Below are 24,778 nucleotides of genomic sequence, written 5' to 3'. Positions count from 1 at the left end.
AGTTGTATGCTTTATTAATTTCACAAGAATATCTTGAAAATGTCTTGCATATAATAAACTGCTGGAGATTTATAAATTAATAATAAAATTCTGCAGTTGTCTACAATCTGATAGTAAATAGTTTTTGTTTTTAGAAACATTTAAAAGTTTTAGTTATACATATATATTAGAAAAACATATATTGTAGTAGACAAATTTTTAATGGCATATACATATATTTGTTATTTTTAAAATAAAGCCAGTCAATTTGCAGAAACAAAAACGTCCCAGCCACAAACCCTGAAAAAAACAAACAACCCCAAGACAGAACATAATGAGCATTTCAGAGACTGTGACTCCTAACAGAAATAGACTTCCCATGTGATATATAATTTTGTATGTTTTTATAAAAGAAAATATGTTGGTTTTGTCACTGACGATGATACTTCATAGAAGTTCAATGAAAATTATCGTGGTAATTTCTTTTTGTGTGGCATCTTTACTGTTTACCGAAACCTGAAACACTCTCTATGGAGCTATTCTATGGCTCTTCCTCACTGGCTTGCCACAGCATTGACAACACTTCACATGACCGAATATTGCCAAAGGACACATTTCTGGAAATCCAATGAGAAGTGATAAAAAGAAGTGAAAACAACATACTGTAATGCTTCATTTTCACATGTTTGTATTTTAAGTTGCTTTTGCCTTTAAAATGAAAATGGGAAGAGGAAAAATAAATATTCCTGAGCTGTACACTATTCTGTCTTTTCTTTGTGTACGCATTGTGTTTGTGTGTCTGTTGACATTTGAAACTCTGAATGAAATGATGTTCACATTTTTTATTCTTTATATACTATGGCATGTGGTCCATATGGGCTTGGATTAACATACATTAGTATCTGTAATGTGTTATCTCTATTATTATTTGAAAAATACAAAAGTAAACTTGAAATTCACATGTTTAATGATATCATTAGCACAGTAATACAAAAGGAATGGTTGACTTATTAATCTTGATTAAAATATAAATAAGTTAGATCTTTAATATCCTTATACCAATGATAAATAAAGTCAGACAAATTCACGCAGGTCTAACAAAGAAATGTCATCATTTGGCAATTAGATTGAAGAGTTTATTTAACTGAGTAAGCACATAGAAAACGCTTCACTTACAGAATTCTCAAGACTTGCTTCATTTGTCCAAAAAGTAAGGTTTTTCTTCCCCCTATATTTTTCAATTTTGGCCATTTAGAAACCTACCTGAAATGAGCAAGTCTATATAATAATAGACTCTTTTGAGAGCCAAATATGTATTTTTCTTTGAGACATTCTCAAGATGTAGAAACACACATTACGTCATTTCATTTTGTGCGTAATCAACTCCTCAGTAGAACTGTTTAATTGCCCACATAAATTTTCCCACCGGGATTTGTATATCAGGGTGTGTGTTCCTGGGATTTGATGTGAGATCAAGAAGCTAATCTCAAAGCCTCAAAGCAACATATAAAAGGTCTTGCATTATCTTAGGGAACCATAGCTTTCCTAAGGGAGGTACAACTTTTTCTATGAGCTTAGGAGGGGTACCCAAATGAATTATGAAAAATGTTGCAATGGGTCAATTAAAAAGTTTTTAAGTTTCAAAATTAATTTTTCCAGTGAAAAATGAACTAATGTTGACAACAGTGTAGTAAGGTGAATGAAAAGAGTGATCTGGTAAGTATTAGCTTAATCTTAACATATTAAAGCTCGATTTTAAATGTTTATCTTATTAAACTGACTTATTTTAAACATCAGAAACTGATGTTTTGGGGAAAATATACTTAGAAAAACACATGTTTTAAATCCTCACATTATTTCCTCCCAAAACAACAGCAATAACAAAAAATGTTCATTTAACACACAATATTCTTAAAATAAACCTCAGCATTACCGGAGGGGATTTTAAGAAGAAAGGAGATGTCAAAGCTATCACACGAAATGGGAGAAATAAGATTCATTACACATTGAAAAACATTTGATTTGACAACTAGGATTTAGTTTGGGATGTGGAGTAAAAGGGTTTTAGGTTGTTGGAACAAAAATCTTAGTTAAGTAAGCTGAAGTGAGAAAGTAGAAACCTGTGTAGATGCCTGTAAGAAAACATTGCGCTGAAATGAAGGGTAATTAACAAAGGTAGATACAGGGTAATATTCCTCAAGATGAAATTGACTTAAACATTGCTATGAGCTGACAGTTTCTGAGGTAAAGATTATTAATAATAATAACAGTAATAGTAAAGATTAATAGTAATAATTAATACGTATCTTCATTGATGTAAATAGTTAGAGTTGGGTGTACCGTGGACAGGATTAGCTTCAGAGGAGAGGCATGTTTTTCCTGGAAAAGGAAAAAAAGGAGAGAGGGAATCGTCAATGAATTCAAATGCGTATACAATGACTCAGTGAGAAAGTTGAGGGTATATTTATTTGCTATTTTACATTTTCCTCCATAAAATAGAAATCATTTTCTGTTAGTGAGACGAAGGCTGTAGAATGAGACCTAAAAAGAATTATGAAGGTTTGCAATAGCTATTAAATGATGGAAATAGCTGTGTATAACATGAGATGTTAGAGAAAAATTATATATACATAAATATATATATATATCATGTAGACATGCATATATATAACAATATAGTGACTTTAATATAAATGTAAAATAAACATGTGCCAATGATTTTACTTAATTCATTAATTAATTAAGTAGTTTTCATTGGCACAAAATAATTCAAAGAAGTCTAAATCGGCAATTCACAAATAAGTAGAGAAATAGATACAAAACTGGCTTTGTCATGATGTGGAGGAAAAGCGATTGTCTCTATATGGGAAAAAATGTGAATGGCTAAGGACACATGTCACTTAAATTGCTATCAGTTATCTACACTTTTACGGATTTGTTAGGGCAAAGACAAGAAAAGGCAGAGGTAAATCAGAGACGTAGATAGATGAGCCTTAGTCTACATTCTTCACTATTTTTCACTACTAGGACATGGAAACGTTCCTGGTTATCATTATCATATTGCCTGGGTTGAATTGAATACATTTGTAAGCTTAAGGATTTCTCTAATTGTATTCTATAGCTTGGATTCCAGATAAAATAACATAGTTGTCTGGATTGACTCAGAATTGCCACGTTTCCAGCTTGTGAACATGAAAGTCACACGATGGTGAGGATATGGAGGCTGGAGAAGGAAATTCATTGAACACATAAGGTGATAAGCAAGGAACTATTGTTCTTGTGTAATAAATGATAAAACTGAAACTCAGTGATTAATTGGCCTGGCAAGGTTTCACAACTGCTGTGTGACAAAGCTAGGCCTCAGTCACTTTTATAACAACTTCTGAATCTTTCTATTTTTCAGTGGATGTCAAACAATTCTAAGGAGTTCTTTTGTTCCTCAGAGGTGAAGTCACATCTCAAGGTGTGAAATATAGAACTTCTATTTCTCTGCTCATACAAGGCTTCACTTGGAACAGCAGTGCGTTATCTGTTGTAGAAATAAATACAACACAAATGGGAACAGAGGCTATTTATTCAGAGTTTGCTATATGACACTTTGGTTAACTATTACATGATATTGGTGAAAGATGAAAGAATTGAAGAAAGACCGAAGCCCACATTTAGGGTCCAACTACTGATTTGATGGTGTAATTGTTTAATGTGGACTACAATAGCTTTAAGAAATAGGTGATAATTTATCAATTTAGCTAAAAATTAAAAATCTATATATTTTCTCCATTAACTTAGACATGCCTAAGAGTTATTAAGATGCTCAAGTAGATTTAGAATTACTTTTCTATTTCTTTTGTTCATTTTCTTTTCTTTTCTTTTTTTCTGGTTTATGTTGAGGTTATTTTTAATATTGCCATTATTACTCTGTCACAATTGCAGAAGTCCAGGAGTACTTCAGAGAATGGCGTTGGAGAACAGCACTGTGAAAAACGAGTTCTTTCTCTTGGGATTTAGCGACCATCCAGAACTCCAGAGTGTTCTTTTTGCTGTATTTTTTTCCATCTACTTTGTTACCCTGATGCGGAACCTTGAGATGATATTGTTAATCACAACCAGCACCCACTTGCACAGCCCTATGTACTTCTTCCTCTGCATTTTGTCCTTCGTAGATGCATGCTACTCTTCTGTCATTGCCCCCAAGTTACTTGTGGACTTGGATTCTGATAAGAAGAGTATTTCTTACAATGGCTGTGCTGCACAGTTATATTTTTTCTGCTCTTTGGTTGACACGGAATCTTTCCTCCTGGCTGCCATGGCTTATGACCGATTTATAGCAATCTGTAATCCACTGCTTTATACTGCTATTATTCCAAGAGAATAATATACTGCTTATTCCAAGAGAATTTGCTGCCTGCTTGCTATTGGAGCATTTTGGGGGGGCCCCATGAGCTCAGTAATTCACACTGCTAATACGTTCCATCTGTCTTTTGGCTCCAAAGAAATTAGCCATTTCTTTTGTGACATCTCCCCACTCTTCTCTCTGTCCTGCACTGACACTTACAAGCATGACATTGTTCTGGTAGTGTTTGCTAGTTTGGTAGAGGGTATCTGTCTTCTAACAGTTCTTCTCTCTTACGTCTGCATCATAGCAGCTATTCTTAAAATGGGTTCGGCCAAGGGAAGAAGAAAAGGATTCTCTACTTGTGCTTCCCATCTGACTGTGGTCACTATTTACCATGGTACTCTCATCTTCATTTATTGCGTCCCAGCACTGGTCATTCGCTGGATATTGACAAAGTGACTTCTGTGTTCTATACATTGATTATACCTATGTTAAACCCCATAATTTATAGTCTAAGGAACAAAGATGTCAAACATGCCTTTAGAAAAGGAATTAATCAAAAAGTGCTTTCCTAAGAATGGATGAAACTGAGCCTGAAAACTTTTCAACAATGTCTATTTTTTGGCCTTTAGTTCTTGATTGGAAAAGTCAGTTTAATATGATGTTGCCCAAATCTTTGAGTAATGAAGCCTCAACCACAGAATAAGGCATGATGCCATGAGCAATACCAGTTTTTTCTGTCAGCACTAGGAGTTTAGTCCCTGACAGGGAGTTAATTGGCTAAGGTCACAGAACTGACAAGTAAAAGATATATACAGATGGGAACTCAGGTCAGAGTCACTTCAAAGTCCATGTTTTGTCTTAAACCTTTTTCATCATGATCATTTTCTTAAAATGAATATATAAAAAATCCTGGTATCCTAATCATATGTGAAATCTATTAAATCAAAATCTTTACAAAATGTTTAAGAGATAATGAAATATTTTTATTTGCTTCAAAACTCTCTACAAATAGTAATTCAATACGAGTAACTTGCTGAAAATTATGTTTTTAATGTGTTGTTTGATTCTTAGGATGTTTTGAAGTACATAACAGTTCATTTTATGCACAACAGGATTCTATAAAGTTAGGGAAGAGGTTTAAAAAAAAAACCTTGTATAACCCATCACTGTGTCCTCTTGAACCTAGAAGAGTTCCTCTGTTCTCTTTCTTTGACAACAACCTAAAATAAAATGAATGCTTTTGTGAACCTGAAATTGTGTTATGCTTTTCATAAGTGGATAAATTCTTAATTGATTAGAGTGCCAACAACATATGTACTTCATTTAGTTTTTGGAATAAGTTATAGGATTATCTAGCATCCATCTACAGAGCAATGACCACTATTAAAATTATGTTTAGGATACAGTGCATTTATCTCACAGATACCTGGAGAGCCAATATAGAACATTACAAATGTAATACTAATGTAAATACTATTTTTTTTCTATTGAAAACATTATTAAGGTAATAAATCTTCCTTCTAACTTAAACTATATTAGTTCGATATTTCAGCTTTAAATTCATTTAACTTTTAACTAGTAGAATGCTATGATTACACGAAGTGAAATGAAGTCCTCTATTCCATTGGCCTTTGCAAATGTTCCAGATTCTGTATCCCAAAATTCCATTTATGCAGTTTCTTTACAATTGTCTAGAGCACTATATTTGTTCTCCAGAGTGAAGACCAGAAAGGAAATCCACAGGCTAATGTGCACTGTGAGGTGTAGTATAAATCTAGAACTTTTTATCTTGGGTCGTCTGCTGATATAACTGGGCCATCATGTTAGTGAATATTGGATCTAAGAAGATTTTCAGATCAAATGATTATTTTCCCTTAATTTCATCACAGCCAAAGCCAAATGGCAAGAAGTACAGATAGATATATCATCTAAGATAAACATTCTAGAAGAAAGTTAAAAAGATAATTCCGTTTCATATCATATTTCAGGTTACATTCATTAATTTATTAAAAATAGTTTTAAATGGCACCCTGGAGCTAGGCAATTGTAAATAGCAAAGCAGAAAGGATAGTGACCAAGACCGAAAAGAAATGTGCCTTCATGAAACTTTGAGTTAGGGCACGAGATTTTCAATATATTTCTATTTATTGATTTACTGCTTACATACTTTGGAGTAGGGTGATATTGGTACATAGAAAGGAGACAAGTAACCTAATTTAACCCACTAACACTCCGAGAAAGTTTATTAACCTCATTATATGTTTACATATTTAAAGCAACCTTAAAGAGGGAACGTTGAATTGAGAAGGGGTGAGCGTGGGGGAGGTCGTGGTTGCTATTTCTTTGATATCTCACTGGGCCGTAATCATGAGCAGAGAAGGTAGGCATAAAAAGACCCTCTCTACAAAACAGCAGAGAGAAACTATTATTACTTTATCTTAGTCTGGAGAGAAAACTAAGTTCAATAGTTACTGCTTCTTGCACTCAGCTGAGGCGCAAAGGAGAAATATCCAGAAGTTCGTGTGGGGATGCTACAAGAAGCTATGTCAAAGTACCTGAACTTGAGCTCTCAGAATCTATCAATACATACTTTGGTGTAAAAACACAGTTTCACCCAGAACATAATTTAGTGCTAATTGATTTTTTCAGGGCACCCTTCACATCTTTATTCCTTAAGCTGTAGATCAGTGGGTTTAACATGGGGATGACAACTATGTAGAAAACAGAGGCCATTTTGTCTGTGTCCATGGAGTAACTGGAGCTGGGTCGAAAATACATAAAGAGAAGTGTTCCATGAAATATAGCCACAGCGGTTAAGTGGGAGGCACAGGTAGAGAAGGCCTTGTCTCTCCCGTCTGCTGATTTCATTCTAAGGATGGTAGTTATGATGTAGCTGTAGGAGAGGAGCACAGTGACAATACTGAACCCAAGAATACAGCCGCCGTAAGTGAACAACACTATCTCATTGATAGTTGTATCTGAGGAGGAGAGGGCTAGTAAGGGTGGGATGTCACAGAAAAAGTGATTGATGACATTGGAATTGCAGAATGACAATCGGAATGTGCAACAGGTGTGGATTGCTGAATCTACCAAACCCACAATATAGGCAATGGCCACCAGCTGTGTGCAGACATTCCTGGACATGGTAATTGTATAAAGAAGTGGATTGCAAATGGCTACATAGCGGTCATATGCCATGACAGACAACATGACACCTTCCACATCTGCAAAGGCAGCAAAAGAATACATCTGCATTGCACATAAATTATATGAAATTCTCTTTTGCTCAGATAAGAAATCGACTAGCATCTTGGGAGAGACCGTGGAGGAGTAGCAGACATCGCAGAAAGACAGATTGCTCAGGAAATAGTACATGGGCGTGTGGAGTCTGGGGTCCGTGCTGATCAGCAGGATCATCCCCACGTTGGCAATCACAGTGATGCCATAAACCAGCAGAAAGAGCACAAAGAGCCCCAGCTGCACGTCCCATCTGCCAGAAAGTCCTACAAATACGAAGTCGATAAACACGGTGCAGTTCTCAACAGCCATCACTCAGGTCTGGAAGCCCCTGGTTGTTAAAGAAGAAACGGAAGTGGGGGGTTAACACCGTCTTCCTGTCTTAACAATTAAACTACTGGTGCTTTCTCTTTCTCAGTAATTAGAAAGAGATAAACAACAGTCTCTTTTAAAAAAATTTAAATTGACTTCCCTGGAAATATATCTAATTTAACAAATATATCAATAAATGATAAAATGATAATGGTAATAATATTGCCATAAATTGTATAGTATTGTATAGAATTTACAGCATTCTTTCATCTAAATTAAATTATGCTATTTCTATACCTAGATTTATGTTATTACGATATATGATAATTTTTGCTACTTTTATCGTATAGATTAAGACTCTGATGTCTTCAAGAGTTGAGAAAGTAGTTCTTACGATTAGTTGTTCCAAATAACAACTTCTTCAGATAGAATAGTTCTTATCGTTTTTTTTAAAATTTAGTAGAAATATTGTCATATCCTGTAACAGAGAAGCATAGTTAAGTGAGAAGTTCAGATAATATGTTCTCTTGTTTTCTCTCATTATTCAAAATTATGGAGCAGGCAGAACTATGGCAGCTTCGTGTATATAACTTTGATATAGCTCCATGGTATACTACTGTATACCATGGATATATATTGCTGTTTCCTATTATCCCCTCATCCTATCCAGCCTCAAAAAATAAAGGATGGAGACAGTCTGTGATTCAGGACTCACCGAAGCAGGGAGGGTGATGTTTGCTGCAGAATAGGGTGCAAGGGTCTTCACTAGAAATATGCCAGTGAGCACAGTCAAGAATATGCCAGGGTCAACCACGCTTCCTTTGACAGCTGCTGTTACTTGGAGGAGATTCTAAATAACATCTGGGACCTAATCAGCCCAGGGATACTAGTAGCAGAGGTGGCAGAGGGACAGGAAAGGGACTACAGTTTAGAGAGTGAGTCCCTCCATCCTAATCTGCCAGGATCCATATGATCTATTCACCAACAAATCAGATGTGTAAGACAAATTATGAAAATCCCCATGTTTAAGCCCCATAAACTCAGAGTGATTCCTGTCTGAACTGTGCCCCCTCCCAATTCCCTAGAATTTTTAATACTGTTTTATTCATTCATTTCTTTAGTCTTTATTTCCCTTGAATATCTCTGAACTCTGTCTCCCTTAGCTTAAAAACTATTCGTCTTTGAGCGGCTAGTTGAATTATGTCCCATAGTTTTATTTTACCCAAACCAATTATGTTGTATATAATATCATACATCACCGTCTCTATTCTGTGAGAATATAAGAAAAGTGAAGGTGAAGATAGATGAAATAAAGATAAAGAATATCTGAATATCGATTTGGTGATCAATACGCAGGTCACCAAATCCTTGACGTAAACTCATTATAATGTTAGTCTCAGGAACACATCTTCTAAAATAATACCTTCCTAAAAATATAAAGAGTTTAAAGAATGTAAGAAAGTACAAGTAAGAGATTAAAAACACATGAACGAAGAATGTTTAGCCACCTTCACCATCCATGCTTGCCTTCTCTTGTATTCCTGTCATTTATGTATATTGTATTTAGATAAATAGATTGATAAAAGTAATTAAAAGTTTGTATAATATTTTATACATGCCTCTTGTTTTATAACATTTTTTTTCAGTCGAAAAAGGATAAAAGAACTAAACAATCTAAAATGAAATTATAAGAACAGCAAAAAATATTAGTACCTGTGCATGCCTCCTGACCTTTTTTTGCAGGCAGCTCTACCTGCAGGAGGGGGCAGCACTTCACTGTCTCCTGAAAGACCTGCATTATACAACCACCCTGTGTCTGGTCCCTGGGTATCGAACACTGGACTTTCAGGAATAAGTGACAGATATAATAATGTGGTTCATCATCTGATATTTCATACATATAAGGTAATTTAGACTTTTAAAAATTATTTTACTTTGCCCCTCTCTACTGTCTAATATTTTATTTACTTAAAAGACTAAAACGACTCTAATCAACAGGTATTTTCTATTTTCAGCTCACCACCCCTGACACCATCTGTTACAAAACAAATACACACCTACTAAGGCTGATATAGTTGCACAGACACACATACAAAAACATTATTCTAATAAACATATTCACAAAATAAAGATTTCTGAAAAAAATAACAAAAAATAACCAAAATCACACTGTCTATGGATAAAAATATTTTGCTGTCTATATCATTGAATTTTTAATTGTTAAACACAAATGGTGTCAGAATTAACATCATAGATGTGTGTATATGTATTAGGAGTACAGGTATTTCTTTCTATTGATTTACATTAATTTATTCAATCTATCTGCTGTTAATGGCTATTTGGTATGTATACAACTTTTTTCATATGATAAAAATGTTAGTAAAATTACACATACATAGTTTATCATATCCATGTGATACACATTATATAAATGGTGTTTAAGAGTAAAGAGATCGACCTAAAAGAAAGGCAATTTTGACTTTTTTTACTGTAGTCAGATGTTTAAATTCTCTAAGTATCCACACATGTTATGACATATTTCATATATTTCCCATGTTCTGACTTGTCTCTAACAACCTCATGACATGAAACAGAACTGGAAAACCAAAGATAATAAGTTAACTCCTAGAGTCTCTCAGACATTTTCATTGTGTTCATAGAAATTGCTCAAAATTGATTCCTGAATACAGTACAATGAAACAAATTTGTCTCAAAAGATAATGGTCTTAAATAGTCTCATAGAATGTGAAAGTGTGTTTATGTTAAAGTGACATTTGAAATTTCACAAAATTAATGACCCAAAGACCCCTAGATTTCTGAGAGAACTGAGACCATCTAAGTCCTGCTTCATAGCCGAGGCAGGATCCTAACACTGATCGAGGGCAAAGGCAGCAAACGGGAAAGGTTGCCACATTGGGAGAGCATATGCTTTGTTTATATTAGCTGGGTAATTGAATATAATTAATGTTGGTGTGAAGAGAGTGATGTACAGGGAAGCTGCATTGCACGGTTCCAGGAATCAGATGGAAAATGAAGAAATTGGTGTCCCTTACTGTTATGCAACCTGGCAGCTTTGGAGATAATCTCCGAAATGCTCATTTATTGAACAATATTTCATCATGTGAATCAATCATTGCAGTACAATTACAAACATAGGTTGGTTGTGTTCTTTAATACTTAGTGTTGACTGAAATTCCAAGAAAATGTGTAATAATCATGTGCATTAGCTCTACATCTTGAGTGTTATTTGAGTTAATTTAATTGCCAGAGATTTGTATAGACAAAATTTGTGTAACCAACAAGGAATATGATATGTGTAAGGCATGTAGCAGTTTATGCATTACAGTGTATCGGGAAGTTTAAAAGTTCTTCTGAAACCTCACCTGTAGTAAACAGAAATATGGGTTTGCTGCTATTTTTGCTTATCTGTTTTCCTTATGTGATATTATGAAGTTTCTTGTAGTTGCTAAACTTAGAATCATCTCAGGCAAAATTCAGTATAATTAATATATTTTTACTTTACAGAAAAGTGATATTAGTGACCAGTTTTAAAGGCTTTTCATAATGTATTGCTCTTGTTTAGTGTGCTGATTGCAATACTAACACACCAAATGTACTCCTGTGGGAGAGATTGTTAAGTCAAATCTCAAATCATCTGAGAAATTGTTAGTAATTTTCCACCAGTTAAACTCAAAAAAATGCTATAGTCGTGGCACCTAAGACCTCTACTAGCTTCGTCTGCTTCTCTGGTTCGTGTTTGGAGGAGGAAGAGGCATCCTTGCCACCTTCTGATTCCTCTCCATACTAATTTTCCTCTCAGATGCTCCCTGTCCCCACAGATGCCGATTTCCTGCGGCCGCACTCCCTTTAGGCAGGATCCTGACTTCATCTGTATAAACATGGAATCCCTTTCAAGCCATACAGTTTAACTGGAGCATGGGTAGCAATATATTACTGAAAACTGGATAATCTAAATTCTTCCTCCAAGGGTTTGCATTTTAACAAAATGGCTTTCATTAATTATGGGTTGAAAAAGAAGTCTTCAGGTAGAATTTAAGACATAAGAGACAAACGATTGAGAAAAATTTTATATCTTCATGGCTTTGCTGAAATTGTTGTTGCCCCTGAACATAATACCAAGTAAACAACTGTCTACTCAGAAATTCTTTCTTCCAAACAGTGGTCACCTGGCCCTGAGGCCTGGACCATTATCATCCAAATTCAGGGCCATGCTAATACTATTAGGGAAAACCAGGTTTAGTAAGTCTCCCTGCTGCAGGAAACAAGAAAAGTAGGGACTGTGGGTTGCTAAAAATATCTGTTCTATAAGCATGGTGGAATTTTAGTAAAATAAAGGCTAATCATATAAGTAAATATTCTATGAAAGTTGTATGCTTTACTAATTTCACAAGAATATCTTGAAAATGTCTTGCATATAATAAACTGCTGGAGATTTATAAATTAATAATAAAATTCTGCAGTTGTCTACAGTCTGATAGTAAATAGTTTTTGTTTTTAGAAACATTTAAAAGTTTTAGTTATACATATATATTAGAAAAACATATATATGTTCTAGACAAATTTTTGATGGCATATATTTGTTCTTTTTAAAATAAAGCAAGTCAATTTGCAAAAACAAAAACGTCCCAGCCACAAATGCTGTAGAAAAAAAAAACAAACAAACAGAAAATAATGAGCATTTCAGAGACTGTGACTCCTAACAGAAATAGACTTCCCATGTGATATATAATTTTGTATGTTTTTATAAAAGAAAATATGTTGGTTTTGTCACTGACGATGATACTTCATAGAAGTTCAATGAAAATTATCGTGGTATTCTCTTCTTGTGTGGTGTCTTTACTGTTTACCGAAACCTGAAACACTCTCTATGGAGCTATTCTATGGCTCTTCCTCACTGGCTTGCCACAGCATTGACAACACTTCACGTGACCGAATATTGCCAAAGGACACATTTCTTGAAATCCAATGAGAAGTGATAAAAAGAAGTGAAAACAACATACTGCAATGCTTCATTTTCACATGTTTGTATTTTAAGTTGCTTTTGCCATTAAAATGAAAATGGGAAGAGGAAAAATAAATATTCCTGAGCTGTACACTATTCTGTCTTTTCTTTGTGTACGCATTGTGTTTGTGTGTCTGTTGACATTTGAAACTCTGAATGAAATCATGTTCACATTTTTTATTGGATGTATATTATGGCATTTGGTCCATATGGACTTAGAATAACATATATTAGTATCTGTAACTTGTTATCTCTATTATTATTTGAAAAATACAAGAGTAAACTTGAAATTCACATGTTCAATGATATCATTAGCACAGTAATACAAAAAGAATGATTGACTTATTAATCTTGATTAAAATATAAATAAGTTAGATCTTTAATATCCTTATACTAATGACAAATGAAGTCAGACAAATTCACGCAGGTCTAACAAAGAAATGTCATCGTTTGGCAATTAGATTGAAGAGTTTATTTAACTGAGTAAGCAGATAGAAAACGCTTCACTTACAGAATTCTCAAGACTTGCTTCATTTGTCCAAAAAGTAAGGTTTTTCTTCCCCCTATATTTTTCAATTTTGGCCATTTAGAAACCTACCTGAAATGAGCAAGTCTTTCTGTCATTATCTCTTGTATATGAACAATAGGTAGATTGCATTTTATTCCTTCCTAGTGACAGCTGGGACTTAAATCTCTAAAGCCTCTGCCTTCCCTCTTCTGTATTTTGAAAACAGAATTAATTAGATTTCTGGTTCTGAATTTTCCCCTGTGAACGCTGCAATGACTTTAGCAAAGGCTGAACTTCTAATTCTTCCCTTTTTTTTACTGAATTGATGATCAATGTCAAAAATTTACCAGAATTTCTTTTAATGCTATGCTTTATGGCTCTCTGAATCTACATCCTCCTCCAGTGAAACCAAATGTCTAATGAAATTCAAATAGATCCTCTACTTAATGATTATCATCTTCTTTTCATTATTCACCTGTTTCTTCCACCTCTGAAACATCTCCTTCATCTCTTTTTCAGATATATGGTAATCTTACACATTGCTTTTTTCATTAGTTTTGTCTGATTCCTTTCCCACAAGTTCATGTGAACCACCCTCATTACGATGGTTTTTTAACTGTATGTGTTGGAGGCAAACTTTGCCCTTTGCCTTTCTAAGTTCTTTGGCTGCCTGACATAAGACATAAGATAAATTAATTAACCTGCCATAAGACAAATTAACAGGAGAAGAACAAATTTAATTTTGCATGTATGGTAACTCCATAAAAAATGTGAAACTTAAAGAAGTTTTTCTACTTTTTAGATTTGTGAGTAGTCATGACAAAGGTGTTAGGACTTGGAATAGTGAATTATTGAAGTAACAATGTTTGTTTATACAGCCTTCCCTGCCCTGAATTCCCTATCTCTGCCTTCTGCCCCTGTGGTACGTTTTACATGATATGATACCTTACTCATGGGAGATTTATTCCCTGATTTTAGGGATAACAAAGAAGTTCAGCATGTCCTCCTTGTACCTAATTTTTAAAGTTACTTTATTTCAAATAATTAATACGGCATAACTGTTTTTCAACTATATAACATCCATGACTCCTACTACACTCTTTATCAATGTTTGTGTATTTCGAATATATCTATATACATTATCTCTGTATCTATCATCTATCTATCTATCCTTCTATCTATCTATCTATCTATCTTTATCTATCATCTATCATTATCTATCATCTATCATCATATATCATCTATCTATCTCTACATAGATATAGATATGTTTTTCTACATTCTCACAATCCTTACCATATAATTTGAATTAATTAATAATAATTAATAATGTTTTTAAATATTTTAGTATTACTAGATTAGTGGATGTTCAACAAAGAATAGAAAGAAACAGCCATCAAAGGCTGTTTCTACTAATGTAGTTACATGCACAGAGATGATTGTTTATAAAAAAAAAAATATATGTTGTGATAATGTTTTAAAAAAACATGTTTTCTACCTGGCTGTTACTCATAAGTAACCATTTAAAAAGTATATGCTAATTGAGAAGATATGGTTCAGGTGGAAACCCTTAAAGTCTTTTATATATAAAAAATATTCTTCATAGTTGTTTTCACAGCATGCTACTATGTGAGAGGTCATGGTATCCAACCAATGCCCCCTTGAAAACCAGAGAATCTTCTTGGGCTTTACTTCTAATCTGAAATGTTTTCACAAAAATGAATTTAAATTTGACAACTAAAAATATCTAAGAAATCTAGTGTCTTTTAACTTAGACAATTTCAATGAATAATTAAGTGTGTCCTTGAATATTATACAGTCCTTCAAATACTTGGTCATTTCTATATTATCTCAACAGATCCAGTGCTTTGATGATCAGATACTGGGGCAGAGACGAAAAATGATCTTTACTTCTAGTGTAATTAATATGTAGGTCATTTCAGATCTATTACCTTAGCGTCTACAACCATTTTATGTACTTTCTGAAGAGTTATATATATGACCAAGCCTCATACAATATGTTTGGTTAATTTTGTGTTAGTGACATCTAATAGAAACTTAAGTGTTATCTATTGTTTCATTTATTTATGTAATTCGTTTTGCCATTTTCTGTCCCCCAAATTATGCAGGTCCTTGGGAAAACAAAGCTGGAATGCACAGTCCTTGAGCTAAAAATTCTCACAATCTTAGATTGGAAACTGAGATTTAATAAACAGAGTGCTATTGAAACAATGTTTAAATGAGATAGTTGTCTGGGATCTTAAAAAGGGACATTTAACCAGAGGTAAGAAACGGGAAGATGGGAAGGCAAGCTTCCTGGGGCAATGGACAGAGAAGTTTCTGTTTTTCTATTACCAACAATGTTAATGTGAACATTCTTGTACATGTTTTTAGTAGTGATATAGTCATTTATCTTGTATACAAAACCAGGAGTTGAAAATGTATTCATGTGTGTGTGTAAAATATAGATTTAGTACTGTCATCATACGGTTTTCTATAGAAGTCTGTAACTCCATACTTCCACTATCACTATTAGTAAAATGGATCTAATTCGATGGTATTGGGGTTCCTGCAACCTGTGAAATTATCTCTGTTATCATTGCCATTTCCATTCCAGGTCAAATTTGCCTAGAAATGCAATGTATTTCTTTGTTATGAATAAATTTGCAAATGTCTGCAATTTTTAAAAATCTCTCCAAAGATAGGAGTGGGTCTATGCATTGATAGAATCATATCAGTATAGGTTCAGAATGATGAATTCCTGCAGGTACTTGATTCCTTTTATACTAATAACTTGGATATCTACTTTTATGAAGCATCTCTTAAGTAAAGATGCAGACTAGAAGACCAGTTAAATGAGTCCAGCTAGATGGTAATGGAAGTCCTTTAATATATGCTATCTATCTCTCTATCATCATTGCCACTTCCGTTTCAATTAAAATTGCCCTATAGATGTAATGTATTTCATTGGTATGAATGTATTCTCAACCACCTGCCATTTTTTCAATCACTTCAAGTAGAAGTAGGTCTATGCATTAATAGATTTATATCAACGCTTGTATAGATATGGTAGCTGGAATACACAATGAGGATTATCTAGTTTAAGCCCTTCTTTGACAGTGTATATGAGGCTGAAAGAGGAAAAGCGATATGTTGAAAGTCACAGGTATAATGAGTTGGGAGTAGATGCAGACTCAATATTGTTATTTCTACTCTAGGTCGTAAAATGGTTTGATAAGGGATCTAAAGCTAAGTTAAATTTGCTATTCTTAAGATGGAACCATATTATTGTCACTATAGTGAGAATTATTACAGTTTTGATTTAACAAATTTTGCTAGCTAGCTTTTCACCAGTATAGAGCTCACTTCTTGTACCATTATTCATAGACCCCAACTGTCATCTCTAGTTGTGCTTATCTTTAGGGATACCGATCCCTCAGCCAAAAATAAGGAACTTTGATGAAAGAATTGGCTTATGACACTGACTTGTTACACACAATTGCTGAAGGAGCCTGAGTCCTGGGAGCCAGAGATGGGAACTGGAGCCTACGAATGGTGGGATGACAGTGTGACTAGATTCCGCAGAATGGACGCTATAGAAGGTAAGGCTGGAAAGTCTAAAAAAGCATTTAGCCCATGGATGAAGTTGAGTCGTGGGAGAGAGGATGAACTCGTGAAGAAAGCCTTCGGATAGTGAAAATGTATGTTGGTTTATGAATCTAGGTCACAGTTCTATGTACTGCACAGAAACTATCTTTCCAAGAAGAATTTTGTCCAACAGATCAGGGGTAACTTAGGACTCTTGCCAAGGTGGTTTCCACAGTGAAGAATGAAATGGCAGGATAATGAGAGGCAAGAGTTTTATCCTAAATACTGAGCAGTAAATGTCTAAAGTGTTGGGTTCGTCATAATAGATAAATATCAGTTCTTTTGCAGCGAAGTGTGCCATTACAGCCACGGCACTTGGGATAGGGACAAACAGAATAACATGAAATGGGGTACTCTGGGATTAATCATTTAAATTCTATTTTGGGGGGAATGTGGGGTCTGGAACTTAGGTCAGTAGGAAGTTTCAGGTATCCGGCCTGGAACTGGTGTGGCCAGCATGGGTAGCCATCAATCAAGAAATCTCTGTTCAGCTGTAACCAAGAGTGAAGGCAGGGTCAGGAAAAACAAGTCCTAAGGTGGATGGCAGAGAGCTTCAAACATCACCTGATCAGGAACTGGAATCTGACAGATTGGGGAGCAGGCTCTAATGTAGATGAAGGTGGATCCTGGAGACTCCATTGCATACCATAATGCCATGAAGGATATACCATATTTTCTTTTAGCACCAGGGTTTCAATTCTTTTAGCACCAGGGTTTCAAAGCTTAGTTGGCTCTGTATGGTCTTAGAAACTGTCTTGAACAATCATATATGCCTGATTTCATATATATATGAATATATTAAACCCATGATAAAGAGATGAGGACACTGAGGCTTAAAAAGATTAAGTAGCTTTTTGAAAATATATTTTTTTATTTTTTAATTATAGTTGACATACAATATTATATTAGTTTCAGGGGTATAACATAGTGATTAAACATTAATACAACTTGCGAAGTGATCACCCCAGTGAATCCAGTAGTCAAACGTCACACAACTAATAAAGAAATAATAGTAAACAAATTTGAACTCTGTTTCGTTTCAAAGTCCAGTTTTTGTCTTAAATTATCTCCCATCTTTAACTTTTTAAATTTTTATTATTAATTTTTAAATTAAATTTATCAGGGTGACATTGATTAATAAAATTACGTAGGTTTCAAGTGTATAATTCAACAATACATCACGTGTATATTGTGTTGTGTGTTCACCATCCAAAGCTGAATTTCCTTCCATCACCACATGTTTGCCCCCGTTATCTTTATCTACCACCCCATTCCCCTTTCTCTCTGGTAACCATTAAACTATTGTCTGGGACTATGAGTTTTTGTTTGTTCATTTTGTTTGTTTATTGTTCTCAGTTTTATATCCCACATGAAAGTAAAATCATACGGTTCCCAACTTTTTCTGTTTGATTTATTTTGGTAAACATGATTGTTTTTAAAAATGAAAATAGAACACAAATAAAAGCAAAAATCCTGCTTTCCTGATCATGTGTAAAAGCTATTTGTTCAGCTTTATCTTTAAAGAAAAAGGTAAAGCAAAGAAAAGCAAGGAATATATTTTTTCCTTAAACAGATATGTAAAAGACGGCCACTGAACCCAATTTCTTGTAATGTGAATAAGCTTAATTTTATAGATATAATTATACTTAATACATTTTAGTACAGTAACTGAGTGTGAAAGATGTTTTGACAATGATTGAGAGGTCCTGGTATGTTGTTCTGTGAACAAAATAAATTATTTAGGATTATAAAAGAAAATAGTTAAGAGTAAGAAAATATTTTTATTAAAACTCTCTTTAATCAGTAATCGAAGACAAATAATCCGCCAAAAATTGCATGATTTAAATGTACCATTTCATTCTTATGGTGCTTGGATGTATATAACAATTAGCACTTTTTATGCACTAAAGGACATATAAAATTAAGGAAGAGCCCTAAATAAAAAACCTTGTACAATCCATGACTCTGTCCTCCTGAAAGCAGAAAAGAGTGCCTTCATGTTCCTTTCTTGACAACAACATAAAATAAAATAAACACTCTTCGAAATATGAAATTGTGGTATGTTTTTTTATAACTGAATTGTTAATTGATTATAGTGAGAATGACATAAGCAATTGGCTTAATTTAGTTATCCGAATAAAGTAAGGATTACTTACCAGCTACTCATCGATGACAATACTAAATTGTGTTTAGAATACAGTTCCAGTTTATTTTATAGATATACAGAGAGCAAATATAAATCATTACAAGTGGAATACCAATGTACATACTATTGCTCATTTTTCTATTGAACACATTTTTGTTAATAATTAACCCTTTTTAATTTAAACTATATCAACTGGGCAATTTGATTTTTTAAAAAAAATCAGTTTTAACTAGCACGGAGTTATGAACACATCAAGATTGAGTATTCTTTTCCAGTGACCCTTGAGCTGGTCCTGGTGCATTAAGCCCAACTACCATTCATGCAGTGTCTGTACAGTTGTCAATAGCACCATTTCTGTTCTTCACAGTGAGAGCAAGAAGGAATGTGAAGACTGTGAAGTATAGTATAACTCTAGAGCTGCTGATGCTAGAGATATCTTGATAAAATTGGAGCAGAATGATGAGAAATAGAGGATCTGAGACATTGACTCCATCAAATGATCCCTGTCCTTGATACTTATACAACTTAGGGCACAAGACAAAAGCACATATGAATTTTGTCTAAGATGTACATACTAGAATAAAATAAAATTAAATTAAATTAAATTAAATCAAATTAAATTAAATTAAATTAAAAAAATAGAGAGTTTTTTTTGTAAATTTTCAAAAACTATTGTATCAATTTTGAAGAAGACCCTCATTCATTCTATAAATGTTTATGAAAGGCATCCTGGAGCTGAGCATTGTCAAACACAAAGAAGAAATGATGGTTAACAAGGCAGGAAAGGTCTGCATTTGTGGAAATTTGAGTTAGGACTGGAGTTTCTATGGTTTAATTATTATTGACTTAATTATTATTTATATACTCTAAGCGTTATGATGGAATACGTATAGGGGAAAACTAGGACATAGGAAAGATTCAAACAAACCTATTTTAATCCACTAACAATTCTGGCTGAGCAAATTTATTAAACCCATCGTTTTAAAGGTAAGTTAAGTTGACATGGGTGGAGCAGCTGGTCTGCATATATCTCTCTGGGACGTACATATGAACAGAGCAGGAAGATATACAAAGATCCTTTTTGAGAAACAGCAAAGTGAACCTGTTACCAGTCTTTCTTACTTTGGAGAGAAGAATAAGATCAATAATAACTGCTCTCTAAGTTCAATTTTGACACAATAAGCAAAATATCTAAAAGAGGCACCAATAAGACTATAGCAAACTATGTCACAGTACATGAAATATAACTATCAGAATCTTTCAGTATATACTTAGAGGTAACAATAGAGTTTCACCCAGAATATAATTTAGTGCTGATTGATTTTTTCAAGGCACCTTTCACATCCTTATTCCTTAAGCTGTAGATCAGTGGGTTTAACATGGGGATGACAACTGTGTAGAAAACAGAGGCCATTTTGTCCGTGTCCATGGAGTAACTGGAGCTGGGTCAGAAATACATGAACAAGAGTGTCCCATAAAATATAGCCACAGCGGTTAAGTGGAAGGCACAGGTAGAGAAGGCCTTGTGTCTTCCCTCTGCTGATTTCATTCTAAGGATGGTAGTTATGATGTAGCTGTAGGAGAGGAGCATAGTGACAATACTGAACCCCAGAACACAGCTATTGTAAGTGAATATCATTATCTCATTGAAAGATGTATCTGAAGACGAGAGGGCTAGTAAGGGTGGGAAGTCACAGAAAAAGTGATTGATGATATTAGAATTGCAAAATGGCAATCGGAATGTGAAATAGGTGTGGATTGCTGAATCTACCAAACCTTGGATGTAGACAATGGCCACCAGCTGTGTGCAGACACTCCTGGACATGGTAATTGTATAAAGCAGTGGAATGCAAATGGCTACATAGCGGTCATATGCCATGACAGACAACATGACACATTCCACATCTGCAAAGGCACCAAAAAGAAACACCTGAATGGCACATAAGTTATATGAAATCTTCTTTTGCTCAGATAAGAAATCGACCAGCATCTTGGGAGAGACCGTGGAGGAGTAGCAGACATCGCAGAAAGACAGATTGCTCAGGAAATAGTACATGGGCGTGTGGAGTCTGGAGTCCGAGCTGATCAGCAGGATCATCCCCACGTTGGCAATCACAGTGATGCCATAAACCAGCAGAAAGAGCACAAAGAGCCCCAGCTGCATGTCCCATCTGCCAGAAAGTCCTACAAATACAAAGTCAGTAAACACAGTGCAGTTCTCAACAGCCATCACTCAGGTCTGGAAGCCCTGCTTGTGAAAGGAGAAATGGAAATGGGAGTTTAACACTGTCTTACTGTCTCAATAGTTAAACCGCTGGTGCTTTCTCCTTTTCAGTAATTAGAAGTAAACAATAGGACTACATGAGGAAGCTTGACTCCTTGGAAATACACGCTATGTGATATAAATTGATAAATGATAACGATAGTAATATCGCTTACATTTGCATAGCATTGTATAGAGTTTACGGCACATTTTTATCCAAATTAATCATGCTATTTCCACATCAGCTTAATATTTATATATTTTTGTTAGTTCTTTGTTATAGATTAAGCGATTGATGTTTTCAGAATTGAGGCGATAGTTCTTTAATTTGTGTCGTAACCCACATCTTCTGACAAAGTTGTTGTTTTTCAAGATTGTGGAAACATAGTTATATCCTGTAATAAAGAAACATAGTTCAGTGAGAAGTGCAGGTAACAAATACATTTCTTTGCTTTTCCCTTGTCATCCACAATTGTGGAGTGGGCAGAGATATGGCAGGTTCCTGGATATAACATTTCCCCCACTTCCCTATTAACTTCTCACGTCCTTTTCAATCTTAGTTAACAGGGTTGGAAATAGTCTGTGATTGAGGACCCACTGGAGCAGGGAGGGTGTGGGCTGCTGGAGAGGAGCATAGAGAGGTCTTCATGAGGGATAAGCTAGAGTGCACAGATGGTAATATGTCAGAGACACCACGCTCCCTCTGACAGCTGCTGTGCTCGGGTGAGATTGTGAAGAATGTTTGAGACCTGACAGTGGGCATGTTGATTGCACAAGTGACAGAGAGGGGAAAAAAAGTTTACGTATTTCTATGTGAATTACTTTCCTCTAATCAAGTGGAATTCTCATGTCTATTTACTAGCAGAACAGCTGTGTAAGATGCATGACAAAAGTCCTCATCTGCCCACAGTCCCATAACCTGAGAGGATCATGTGAGAACCGTGCCCCCATCCCACTTTTCTAGAAATTGAGATATTGCTTATGGTTTTCTTTGATCTTTATTTCCCTTGACTATCTCTGAAATCTGTCTCCTTTTGCTTTATCAGAATTGGTCTTTGGGAGGTCAAATGACTCCTACGTCCCACCGCTTTATTTTACACAAACCAATTATGAGTGTATAATATTGTGCATGACCTCCTCTGTCCTGTGAGAAATTAATAAAAGTGAAATTGAAGGTGGATAAAGAACAGAAAAACAAAATATGAATCATTATGTAGTGATCGAATTGCAGGTCTCCTAACCCTTGGCAGAAACTCATTTAAATATCTGCCCCTGTAGACACAGTTTTAAGAAACTGTTTTCCTTAAAAAAAAAAAAAGAAAGAAAAAAAGAAAGAAAAAAGGAAAGTATCTTCAAAACATATAAAAGTTCAGGTAAGATACAAAAAACAAAAAAACAAAAAAAATATGTCCTTCCACCTCCATAATCCATGCATTCTGTTGCACTCCCTGCCATTTATATATATGTCTTTGAAATGTATTGAGAAAAGAAATTAAATAAATATTTGTATAATATTCCATGTTATCCCTTTGGTTTTATATCATGCTTTCTGTCATATTAAAATAAAAAACTGAAGCAAGCTAAAATATAAAGCAGAAAAACACCAAGTACCTGTACCTGTTCCAAGGCATTGCCGGTCTGTTGCATCTAGTATGCCTGCAGCGGGGATCAGCACTGTCTCCCGACTGACCTGGATTATATAACCATCTCTGTGTCTGGTCCCTGGAGGTTGAATACTTGGTCTCTCAGGAATAAGTGATAGATATAATAATATCCTTTATCATCTGGTATATCGTACAGGCTGGGTGATTGAGAAAGAAATACAGATCTTTCAAAAATTGTCAGGTGGTTTAAAAAGCCACCTAAACAATTCTCCACCAGGTAAACTCAAGAAAATGCTACATTCATGGCACCTAAGAGGTTTCCTCCTCTTTCTCTCCTTCTGTGGTGCCTACCTGGAGGAGGCAGAGTCACCCTTGTCACCTTCTGATTCTTCACCATACTCATTTTTCCCTCAGGTGCTCCCTGTCCTCAGGGATGCCAATTTCCTGAGGCCACACTCCCTTTAGGCAGCTCAAACTTTACCTTTGTAAACACGGAAGCCCCTCCAGGCCATGCAGTCTAACTCCCACTTCACATTAACTTGGAGCATGGGTAGCCATATACTGTTGAAAACTGGATCATCTAAATTCCTCCCCAAGGGTTTGAATTTTATGGGATGGCTTTTTTAAACTATGAGTTGAAGGAAAGGTTTAAGGTAGAATTTAAGACATAAAAGACAAACAGATGAGAAAAAAAATTTGTGTCTTCATGGCTTTTCAGATATTGCTGGTGCCCCCAAACATTATGTAAACAACACTCTACTCATAAACTCCTTCTTCCAGACAATGGTCCCCTGGCCCTGAGGTCTGGACTATTATCACACAAGTTCAGTGCATGATAGTGCTACCAAGGAAAAACAGGTTTAGTAAGTCTCCCTGTTGTAGAAAACAATAAAAGTAGGTTCTGTGGATTGCTAACACATCTCTGATATCTAAGCAAGATAGTTTCTGGTGACAAAAGATAATCATTTAATTACATATTCTATGAAAGTTGCAAGCTTTATTAATTTTATAAGAATATCTTAAAAATGTATTGTGTACAGGAAAATGCTAGAGACCTAAAATTAAAACTCTACTATTGTCTACAATCTGATAGTACGTCGTCTTTATTTTTTTGTTGTTTAAAAATTTTTAAAAATTAAATTTATTGGGGTGATATTGGTTAATAAATTCATACAGGTTTTATGTATACAAGTTAGTAACATGTCACATGCATATTGCTTTGTGTGTTTACCACTCAAAGTTAAATTTTCTTCCATCAGCATGTATTTGATCTCCTTTGCCCTTATCTACTTTTCCCCTCCCCACTTTCCCTCTGGTAACCACTAAACTGTTGTCTGCATCAATGAGTTTTTGTTTGTCTTGTTTGTTGCTTTCAGTTTTATATCCCACCTGTAAGTAAAATCATATGGTTCTCAACTTTTTCTGTCTGACTTATTTTTGCTTAGCATGATAATCTCAAGATCCATCCATGTTGTCACAAACTGTTGGCATTATTTCATCTTTTCTTATGGCAGAGTAATATTCCATTGTTTATATGTACCACATCTTCTTTATCCATCATCTGTAAAGGCACTTCGGTTGTTTCCATGTCCTGGCCACCATGACTAATGCTGCAATGAACGTTGGGGTGCATATATCTGTTACCACTGGGTTGATGCAAAACCCCACGTAGCTCCCGCAGCATGGGGGAGGGTGGGGATAATGGCTCAGAAACATAGT

The 24,778-nt window shown here is 34.8% G+C and overlaps 1 protein-coding gene and 2 pseudogenes across 1 annotated transcript; 1 reads left to right on the top strand and 2 right to left on the bottom strand.

Moving 5' to 3' along the window:
* Positions 1-3,848: 3,848 nt before the first annotated feature.
* On the top strand, positions 3,849-4,890 carry LOC120613091 (olfactory receptor 5I1-like; annotated as a pseudogene).
* A 2,038-nt stretch (positions 4,891-6,928) lies between these two features.
* On the bottom strand, positions 6,929-7,867 carry LOC120613075 (olfactory receptor 5W2-like). Its single transcript, XM_039875708.1, has one exon. It carries the CDS (start codon positions 7,865-7,867, stop codon positions 6,929-6,931), a length of 939 nt encoding a protein of 312 aa, XP_039731642.1.
* A 12,616-nt stretch (positions 7,868-20,483) lies between these two features.
* LOC120613090 (olfactory receptor 8U9-like) lies at positions 20,484-21,458 on the bottom strand (annotated as a pseudogene).
* Positions 21,459-24,778: the final 3,320 nt, after the last annotated feature.

This window comes from Pteropus medius, unplaced genomic scaffold (genome assembly GCF_902729225.1).
Source record: "Pteropus medius unplaced genomic scaffold, Ma_sr-lr_union100, whole genome shotgun sequence".
NCBI lineage: Eukaryota > Metazoa > Chordata > Mammalia > Chiroptera > Pteropodidae > Pteropus > Pteropus medius.
Note: the sequence above shows the minus strand (reverse complement) of the source record. Positions and strands in the feature narration are given on the sequence as shown.